Genomic DNA, 10,732 nt, shown 5'->3' with positions numbered 1-10,732 from the left:
ATTTGGCCCGTGGAGTTTAGATGCACTATGATGGATTTAAAGGACCGTTTGTTAAGTTTCGATACTTCCTCGCTCCAAGCACATCAAGCAACATGTCCCGGCAAATCTCGAGGGGGCAATTTGTAGACACGGAAAATTTGAGCCCGATAAATAGATTGATAAAATTATTATTGGGCTTAATTTTTCTGTGTCAACAAATTGCCCCATCGAGACTTGCCGGGACATGTCGCTTGATGTGCTTGGAGCGAAGAAGTCTCAAAACTTAACAAACGGTCCTTTAAATCCATCATAGTGCATCTAAACTCTACAGGCCAAATGTATGTCCGGATATTTTATGAACCCAAATCAAAAGATTAAATTGGCACAAAATGAGCCCTTTTTGTGCTGAGGTATTCCATGAACTCAAAATTATTTTAATCACAAAAGATAATGGCGCAATACATTTTAATTACATGAGCCTTGCACAATGCATTTTAATTTCATGAGCCTAACTATACACTGGGATATTCCATGAGCCCAAACCCATATGATCTCCCAGGCCATCCCAAATCTAACACGGCAGTATCTCACTATGATAGGTCTGTATGCATCCAATTCCAGTCGAGCTCACTGTAAGCTATAACTATTGAGTCCATGATTCTAGCGGCATAACTGTTTCTGTTGCAGAAGTTTTATCTCAATACACTAGATCGTAGAGTCCAACTCTAGCCAAAACTCTTTCACCAGGCACTATAAATAGAGACATTAACTCATTGATCCATACAAACACAGAGGAGAGCCAAAGAAGAGCTGCGCTGATCACTGAAACTTTGTCCCTCAACAAGGTAAATGTCATTCTTACTTTCCCTTTTTTTTCTATATATAGTCTCCCATATGCAGAAATGACAACATGTACGACTGCAATACGAAAGCAAGAAGGAAAGGAGCAACTTAAACGCTAGAAGTAACCTGTCAACTGCTTCAAGGATTTTTTTATATTTTTTGCCAACTTGATGGAACAACAAGCAACGTGAAAGGTGTCAAGCAAGTAGAACAATCACCGAAGAGCGGGAACCATCGTGTTACCGCCGGAGTGTGAGTTTCTACTTGCAGTGCTCGTATCACGTTGTTGACGGAGTTCTCCGCCGAGGTCGCCGGAGTTTTACTGTCAAGGTCGCCCGCCGGAAACCGCCGTTCAACTGTTGATGCTACTCAGCCCCCTCGCCGGAGACCATTCGTCGCTGTCAACGCTGCTGGGTCACCACCGCAAATCAGGGAAGCTCCGTTCATAGACGCTATTCAGACCCTCGCCGGAGACCGTCGCTACCGGAGATGAAGCCATTACAGGTACTTTGAAGGTTTTGAAGATTTTGAAGGCAACTTAAAGCCATTGCAGGTACTTTGATGCTTTGCAGAGTTGATTATTTCGAAGCTTGACATTTGTTGTTGAAGATCACGCCAATTAAATCCCGGAGGCACTTCAGTAGAACACGTCAGTGAAGAATCAGAGGACCATACAGAGATTTTGTACATGCATCTTAAATTATACATACACTGTAAACGAATTTTGTGAATATATACAAAGTTTTTTTTTTGTGTTTACATTAATTACCAACTGAAACTACAATGTATCTAAACTGACACTGCCTCACGTATTATTTTTATATTATCGAATAAACTGCAATTGAATTGAAATGAAACTGTAGTTGTGTTGAAATGAAATTGCAGTGTATACAAAATGAAATTGAATAACAATTTCACATATTTGAGTGAATATTGTCCAACGAAACTGTAGTTATATCATAATGATATTGTAGTTGTGTTCAAATGAAACTGCAGTGTATATAAAATGAAACTGAATAACATTTCATATATTTGAGTGTATATTGTACAATGAACCTGTAGTTATATCGAAATGATAATGTAATTGTGTTTTAATGAAACTATAGTGTATATAAAATGAAACTAAATAACATTTTCACATATTTGAATGTATAAGTATCAAATGAAGTTGTAGTTATATCGAAATGAAACTGTAATTGTGTTGAAATAAAACTACAGTGTATACAAAATGAAACTGAATAACAGAATTACTTTTTGCGGAATAGCGCGAAACAGATACTGTTTCTTTACTTAAAGAAACGGTGCCATTTTTGAATCGCGGTCAACAGTATAATTTGCCCTGAGTGTTCTGGTTGACTCCAAATAAAGACTTTCAACTCAAGGCTCGTAACAAGCTCTGCCTTGGGCCACACCTTTAGCTCTTGTGCCTAAAGGGCTCCCAAGCCCACAGTTTAGCCTACTATGAACCGAGACGAGAAAGACACGTGCTCTCCAATGTCCTATTAATTGTTTGGTGTACTCTTCACGCCAAATTTTACTATGGACCATGGTCCACGTAACCAATCATTATTGAGTTCAGCAATTATATTCAGTACAAAACTATATTCAAATCTAGTTTCATTTGATAATAAAATAATGTATATTCAAAATAAAAATAATGTATATTTAGTATATTAAAAATGTACTTTTTGTTATGATTCACGTAACACTCCCACACAACACTAGATCGGAGAGAGGAATAAACAAATTCCGTTAACAAGTACAGTTTTATTTGAAAATGTATACTCAATAAGTGCTACTTGTTAATCAGTTTCATTTTATATATATTGTAATTTTATTACACAATAATTAAAGTATCATTTTAATTCAATTACAGTTTCATTTGACAATAACACTCAATATGTGAGACACTCTACTCAATTTCATTCTAAACACACTGTAGTTTCATTAAGACACCACTAAATTATCATTACATCATCATTAAAAAAAATTGACCACATACGAAACTTAACAAGCAAAATGACTGTCGTTTCTTTGATTAAAAGAAACGGCACGATTTTACCATGGTCCACCATATGCACCGTTTTTACCATAGTCCGCCATATAACAATCCCTCGCCACCTAAAACAATCTTAATTATCCAGTTCATGGTAGGTTTGGTCAAATAAAATCATTAGTCAAGAGTGAAATTTACAATTACCTTGTATATACACTTAAATAATAATTGTAAATTTATTTCACCATTCAAAAAAAGTGAAAAGCAAATAACTAATCAACTAACGGAGTAAAACTAAAGCGTTTTGTAAAATTAGTTGTTAATAAATTGTTAAGTATTAATATAAAAATATATATATATACAAAAAAAAAAAAAAAATGATACACTGAGATTTAAAGTTTGATTTAATTTATTTTGTATTCTAAATTTATAAGTAACGATCTACTTTTAGTCTATTTCAAGTAAAAATCATACAATATGTTTGTGTGTTATACAATTACTAATCTATTTCAGGTACAGAATTCATACGCTTAAGGTACAAAAATACATAACATGGGATACAGAAACGCATAACGCAAGACACTACACATGTTTTATATTTACTTTATTTTATGCACAGAATCAATATTCTTAAGTTACAAAATTGCATAGCGCAACACACAAAAACACATGTTATATTTACTTTATTTCAAATACAGAATTGCATAACATGAATCACAGAAACACATCACGAGATACAGACACATGATTTACAGTATAAAAAAATAAAAAAAAAATAAAAAAATCTCTGTAACGTGAACTAAACAACAAACGGTCACCGTCAAAATTAAAATTCAAAACCCGTCACTGTGGACCAATTTACAGTATAACGATTGACAGAACGCAAATTATTCTGTGGACCCGGGGGTCCACCTTATAAGGTGGATCCGAGTCCAAAATACACAATTTATCTACTGAATGTTCACAATTTTGTAAAAGGTAAATTGTGAACATTAAGTATATAAATTGTGAACATTCAATAGGTAAATTGTGGTCATAAATTGTGTATAATGAGCACAGTTATCAATTTACATATTGAATGTTCACAATTTATGATCTGAGTACCAAATGAGACCACCAAATTGCGCTAGGATATATCTGGGCAGGGAGCAGTGAAGAGTGGGAAAAGAAACATGGCAAACAAGAAAAAGTGCACATTTTCAGCACTGGCGACATTTTATTGAGACATTTTGACCAGAGTACAGTACTTTTGAGGTGTAAGAGTGAGATTTTTACAGACAAACAATGAAAGCCTTGTATGCAGCATCCAAGAAAAGCGACCATCGTTATTTACGTTGTGCTATGTTGTATTGACCTGCCGAATTTAAACAAGAGGCAGGGGGACTGGAACAACCTGATGGCGGTTGTGTGTTATAGAAACTTGCTTCATTTTATGTCACCTCCTGGTTGAGTTTACTGATAAGAATTGAGTTCCAAAAGCCTAAATCAATGCATCAAACAAAATATAAGCATACATGATATACCTGTAGTTGTTGCAAGCGCCATGAGCAATGCCAGTTATGACCCCATCAGTGCGACACTGAATCTGCTCCTTTGCCGGAAGACCTTGTGACTTTTCTTTCTCCATATGCTTTATCTATGGATGGTGGGAAGGGGTGGGGGTGAAAAAAGGACAGATTATAACAAAAGGTTGCAGATTAATGTTTGAGTATAAGGAGTGGTCAAAAGCCAACTTCGAAGTTACAAAACATGGGAGTATGTTTAGCTTACCTCACAATTTTGTTGAAAGTATGCCCATCTATTTTCTTTAGAACCCTTGTAACAGAAAAGTTTACTCCATCAAATCTAGTATACATGGGCAAATGTCTCAGGAAACTACAATATAGAAATAGTATGGAGTAAGTGGAACCTTTGTCGGTTTGCAGGCAGGCTGTAGCGGCTTTGCATGAGCTTCAGCACTTGATTTGGTTCCCGATGTTAGAGACAACTATGTCAATAACAAATGGAGTGAAACATTTTAACAGTGTTGCGAATATAAGATGAAACAGAATGAGAAAAAGAAGTCAGATGATCATAATGAAGGGGGAGAGATTTTTTAATTTACCTTGTTAAAGAGTTCAATTGGTGGATTATGTTGATGAACTCTCTTCTCAGTATGAAAATTAAATTCCTGTGTTTTAAGGAATAGAATTGATATAAGAATTGGTAAAATAACAAAAGAGGTACAAGTCCTAAGATCATGCATGGACTACCATAGGCACAGTGATTTCCTTCTTGATGTTACGAAAAACCCCCATATCACCTCTGCTTGAAAGTATCTGTACAAAACAAGAATTTGTTAGTTTGCAGAATTGCCTAAATAATAGTTCAATATTAAGCCTTCAGGATACCTTCTTATTAAGAGGGAGAGCTTTGAAATTGTGTGTTGGCATGGATTCATCCTGCTTCGGAGGATCCACAATATTGGGTCTGCCAAAGGAGGAGAACGCATTTCAATAAGTATATTTTCAAGTGAGAAATACAAGTTCTTGAAATGCCAATTAGGTTTTATAAACTATAAAAAGAGAAATTCAATTTAATTATAAAATACAATTTATTAGTGTGAGTGTAAACTTAAATGGCTAAATGTTACAAGAACCATTCAATAATTTACAAATATCTGATTAAAATGTAAAGGAACAGGTATCTCTAACATTATCTTTTCTTAGCTTTTGGGGCATTGACATAATGACATTGCCTATATAGGAACTTAAATTCAGATAATTATATGCCAAAACCCAAAAGTAAGCAATTCAAACGTTACCTTCTGGACTCTATATTTCTGCATTCTACAGTGGAACTGTAATTAGAATTTTGTAATACCTGAAATGACAAAACCTTAAATCAAAAAACTGAAAGCATAGCAGTGGGCAATGAATTGGCCCCAGGTTTTTCTTCATTTTACAGAATATTATATTCTTAACTTAATAATTGTATTTCTTTGATAGTTACAGTAACTTCATTAAAGTCACTAAGAAAGAGTTAGATACTACTTTCTAGACATAATTTTTGTGTAACAGGTGCACTCAATTATTGAGCACAAATAACCCTTTAGTTCTTTTTTAGTATCATAATTCTTAAATCAATTACTCATTATGTTATATCACGTTTGTAAAAATGACAACACCACTTTTTAACCTTGTCGATATTGGAAGTTAATACTGTTGAATTGTGTTGCATGGCCCTCTCTGACGTCTTTAAATGGAACTCCTGAAAACCAACGCAACAGACAATTCTAAGTCAAACAAATTTGCACATGTTCCCTAAGCATAGCATTACTCATAACTCATCTGCAGAGAATGTTTGTTGGCCAGGATGTTCAAAGAAAAAAAAAATCCAAAAAGATCCAAGTTTTTACTTACTTGAAACTGGGGTAGTTGTGGAGTACTTCTCTTTGGAAGCAAAGAAGGACCTTCAAAGATCTGCAACATGATTATTTGAAAATATGGAGAAATATTTAAATAGTGCAAAAAATAAAACTACTTATATAAATGATATATACCCACTTTTCTGTTCAAAGGACGAGCTTTAAATCTATACACAACTGATGTCCCATTTTCAGCTTCTTTCTGTGGTTTTGGCCTGAGATGGAAACACCATTATTCACCCAATAGATTTTGAGGGTAAAAAGTTGATACTCTGCAGCAAACTAACATGAGAAATGTGGTGGAGTGTATATAACCTCTGTTTTTGTGCTCTAAGAGCTGTTTCAAGATCAGGCTCTCTAGGAATTGTAATCCTTGGCTTAGCCAGCAAGTAATTCCCAACTGCAGTTCCATCCTGCAAGGTTACCCATATGGACAATTCCAATCAACTCTAATGAACCATATTCTGAGCCTTGACTGCTAGTCACATAGTTACATTCCAATTGATGTTTAAGAAGCAAACAAAAAGGACAAAGTACCTACTAAGTAGCTTGGTGAAAGTATTCCACAACCATTGACATTTTAAAACTTTCCACATAAATTTCTAATATGGTTTTATCATCATAACTCTTATAGAATTGAAAGTCAACATAATAATTTCCAAGTACTTAATATTGACTTCCCCACAAGGCCAACAAATATATAGTATATAGCATGTGAAAAGACAAAGGAAAAGCAAATCAAATGAATGGTTACTTCCTCTGACATTCAAAAAGATAGTACCAACAACAACAACAAAATGAGCATCAGAATTTTATGATTAGTTCTTCCAGACACATGTAATTACCCTTTTTGGCGCCTTATGAAGGAAGTTAGTTTGCGGCTTTGCATCAGCAACCTGTTATGCAGGGAGGTCATTTTGATTAGTATGAAGTGCAACATTGCAGTAAGACAGTACATAATCAAAATCCAAAAATGGGTTACCACATTAGCAATGTTGAGTAGACAAGATGCTTTGAACAATACACAATTCAAATCCATAAAGAAAGAAGCAAGTCAAAGGAAAGGCAAATAAAATATTAAATATACTCCATAAAAACTGTAAAAATCTTAAAATAAAGCAAAGTAGAACCTTGCGCAGCAGACCACCCTCAAGCTTCTGTCTCTTGTTAGCTTGAGTCTCACTAATAGTTGTGTTTGTTTCATTTTTCTCGAGCACAGAGTTTAGAAATCTAGCATTCAGAAATACAAATTTGTAGGGTATCACAAGAGAAATAATGATAAAGCAACGTAAAAGGCAGTAAAGAGAAATCAATGAAATACAAACAGAATAATTATTTATCAAGTGCCAGTCTTTGGAATTTGTTTTTAGAATGAAAAATATAGAGCATTCAATATGTAAATAGAATGCAGAAACTAAAACATTTAAACCACTATGAAGTGTTAATCTTATACATTGCAAGCATATAGATAATAATTACCTTTTAAAACTGAAAACTCCTAAAGAAACATATCCTAGTATGTATGAGACAGTCATGCTATAAACCAACCTTGATCCACCAACTAGGTGGGATGGATTTTGCTTGGCAAGGTGACTTGCTGTAGGTTTCATTAGAGTTGAGGTCCTGGGATAAGAAGGCTTCCCAGCAGATTTATTTTTTGCTTTTGAATTATCTTTCACAATGTGATTGTAGAATGTCAGACCTGTAAATAAATATGGCTTCAGAAAAAATTAGACCAATTATCTAAAGGTGAAAAAAAGACAAATTTATTCCACCAATACAGAAACTAACCTGACGGCAATAGTTGGGGTTGATTCTGAAATTTCTGTGCGTTGTTGTTGTAGAAATTAGGTGCAACTTCTGTATCATTTCCTTCAACCACAGAAAAGAAAAATGTGGCATGAATGTCAATCTCATTGTTTGAAACTATATGCAGAAAGTTAGGGACTAGCTCTCCATTCCATTCTGCTGATCGAACACAAGAGTGGATCTAGAAGATTATAAGGACTAGTTCAAAAAAAGATACTAAGTGAGCTATAATTTTAGATTGTCTTCCACCAAGGACTTAATGTTTTAATATCAAATGGAATTAATTGCCTGAAGTGAGGGACAAACACGTGTCCCTGTTCTTATTGTTTATCAATTTCTAGGGCAATCTGATAGTCTGGAGAGTCAGTGTCAAGCAGTAGCTCAGATACCCCCTTCCTGCATAACACATATCTCCCTGAATATAATTTGAGACATAACTTCAAGTTATTGGCACCTTAGTTTACAAGCAAATAATATTTGAAGTTATCCCTGTCACAAATAATTGAACTTGCACAAAATGCACAAAAGCATTAAACCAAGCAAACCACATTTACAATACCTGAATTACTCGCTTCTGTAGCAAAAGCATCTTGCTCAACCTCAATATCAGAGCCACTTTCTGACAAACTCATGCTATCCACATCTTTGGGTTTAGGGGAGATATTAATGTTTTCAGACCACATTTCTTCACTCATAATTAACTTCCTGACAAAAGCTGAAAACATAAACAGCACCCATGGAATGACATAAACGAAACAGCAATGGCAATATTATAAAGAAGAAGACTTATCCATGTGTACATTATTCTTAAGGTAGTAAACTACAGAGAAATAAGCCAAAACTGTTCTGAAACACAGAGTTCACAAATCCAAGAAGACAAATACATGTTCCTTCAGTATCACATGCTAGCCTTAACAAGTGACAAGAGAGAGCATGTAATATCGGACTTCGGAAGTTTGCACTGAAAAAGAATATTTACATTTAAAAATATTTTGTAAATAATTCACTACCCAAAAGCAGATAATTCATGGTACTTCAGTTCATTCTTATACAATCTTGCAACCATGTGGCAAAAAAAAGTAATAAATCATATATTTCAAAAGATAATATTAGCATATAGCAATGTAGTTATGCAAGTTGAACTGTGGTCCCCCATTTTAGAAAACTAATCTTTTGTGAGGTCAGAAAGATGCCTGAGAAAGAATGGAAAATGGGCCTACAAACAGTAGATTTAACAAGAATTTCGCACTCAACAGCGAATCATTAGGAAGAAAAAGGACTTAAGTACTTAACCATTGGTCAATGGATAAAGATTTTGGCAAAAGCTACAAACAGTCGTCACAGTAATTGTCCAGTTACAGTTTCAGTTGTAGATTTAATTTAAATTTTAAAATTCTTAAGTTTAATTTTATAAAATTAAATAGTAACCGTTAAAAAAATTATACGGAGTAATAAACACTAAAATTACAAATCAGAATTTTTAAAACAAACATGTGTTTCTAAATAATACTCCATAGTAAAATTGTAAAAATCAAATTATATTTACAATGCCGTTAACGCAACCTTTTATAGAGAGAGAAAAAAATATAAGCGCAATACCAGCTCGAATAATCCAAACCAAAATGAATCTGCGATCTCGCATTAACAATGAGAAGCTCAAAAACGTCAAAAAAAAAAAAAAAAAAAAAAAAAAAAAAAAAAAAAAAATTATGAATATAAAAAAATAGCACAAAACTAAATAAACAAAAGGCGCTTACGAGACGGCGGATAGGTCCCGGCCGATTCAAACCAGCTCTCAGCAGAACGCGAATCCGCCGGCGACTCTTCGCAGCTGAAATCAAAGTATCTCGGCGCATCGAACTCGTAATCCAGATCAATCTCTATAACCGTAAACGTATACTCCACCATATCTTCCATCTCCTCCTCCATTCCTCTTCTCCGTACACCTCTGGAAAAATAAAATTAATGAAAACAACTGAACAAAAACCGAGCGGTTCGAAACACACACACTTTCACTCTCAACGTGTGTGTGTGTTCTGCAAATGCGGAGGCATATGGCGATCCTGAGCTGATTTTGAAGTACGAAATCTTCGAAAAAATTCTCTCCAATCGATAGATGGACAGAAGAGGGGCTCTGCAAAAGAGCAAAAAGCTGGAGAAATGAGAAGCCCTAGCCTAGAAAACCGAGCGAAAGGAAGCTCAGAGAGAATAGGCGTATATTTCAATATTCATGGAGATTTTCGGTGCGTTGCGGAAGTAAGCAGAGGCGACAGCTCGTTAGGAGGATCCAAAATTTTTGAATTGTGGGGATAGGGGGGGCGGCCCCTGTTTGACATAACGTTACCATTTATAACTTCCCTGGACCAATCTACCCCTGGGGTTTTCTTTCGAATTCTCATTTTTACCCTTTTAAATTATCCACTTCACAAAATTCTGCTATCCGTCCTAGTCTTCAACTTTCTCCAGAGTGACAATGTTTTCTTTTTGTTTTTTTTTTCTTGGTTTTGAAACAATGTTTTCTTGGTAGGTCTAAAAGGTTGGAATTTGGGTGACTACTGTCTAAATTGAATTTAAGTATCATTTCATTCCAATGGAATAGGAATCATAATTAGAATGAAATAATTGATAATTACAATAGATTTTAAATAAAAGAAGTATTTTTGTTTAATAGTAAATATAAATTTAATTTGAATCGAAGT

The 10,732-nt window shown here is 34.6% G+C and overlaps 1 protein-coding gene across 5 annotated transcripts; it reads right to left on the bottom strand.

The window, feature by feature from the left end:
* Positions 1-3,996: 3,996 nt before the first annotated feature.
* Positions 3,997-10,343, bottom strand: LOC109168037 (protein TPX2-like). 5 transcript variants are annotated; one of them, XM_019317091.1, is made up of 18 exons: positions 9,791-10,343; positions 8,593-8,748; positions 8,016-8,096; positions 7,773-7,926; positions 7,355-7,454; positions 7,070-7,120; positions 6,540-6,637; positions 6,364-6,439; positions 6,220-6,279; positions 5,996-6,067; positions 5,622-5,680; positions 5,209-5,287; positions 5,071-5,136; positions 4,923-4,988; positions 4,728-4,805; positions 4,589-4,633; positions 4,342-4,454; positions 3,997-4,260 (listed from the first exon to the last, which is right to left on the bottom strand). In XM_019317091.1, exons 1-18 carry the CDS (start codon positions 9,960-9,962, stop codon positions 4,254-4,256), a joined length of 1,533 nt encoding a protein of 510 aa, XP_019172636.1. In that variant the 5' UTR covers positions 9,963-10,343; the 3' UTR covers positions 3,997-4,253. The 5 variants fall into 5 exon arrangements, with proteins under 5 accessions (XP_019172636.1, XP_019172638.1, XP_019172640.1 ...); XM_019317093.1 differs by lacking the exon at positions 9,791-10,343 and adding an exon at positions 9,044-9,100; XM_019317095.1 differs by lacking the exon at positions 9,791-10,343 and adding an exon at positions 8,918-9,028.
* Positions 10,344-10,732: the final 389 nt, after the last annotated feature.

This window comes from Ipomoea nil, unplaced genomic scaffold (genome assembly GCF_001879475.1).
Source record: "Ipomoea nil cultivar Tokyo-kokei standard unplaced genomic scaffold, Asagao_1.1 scaffold3172, whole genome shotgun sequence".
Taxonomy (NCBI): Eukaryota; Viridiplantae; Streptophyta; class Magnoliopsida; order Solanales; family Convolvulaceae; genus Ipomoea; species Ipomoea nil.
This window is presented reverse-complemented; position numbering and strand designations above follow the sequence as displayed.

Coding starts and splice junctions, on each gene's coding strand:
- LOC109168037 (XM_019317091.1), bottom strand. CDS start 9,962: ATGGAGGAGGAGATGGAAGATATGGTGGAGTATACGTTTACGGTTATA. Junction 6,638..7,069: donor TTCATAAGGCGCCAAAAAGG/GTAATTACATGT, acceptor GTAACCTTGCAG/GATGGAACTGCAGTTGGGAA. Junction 4,989..5,070: donor AGGAAATCACTGTGCCTATG/GTAGTCCATGCA, acceptor CTTAAAACACAG/GAATTTAATTTTCATACTGA.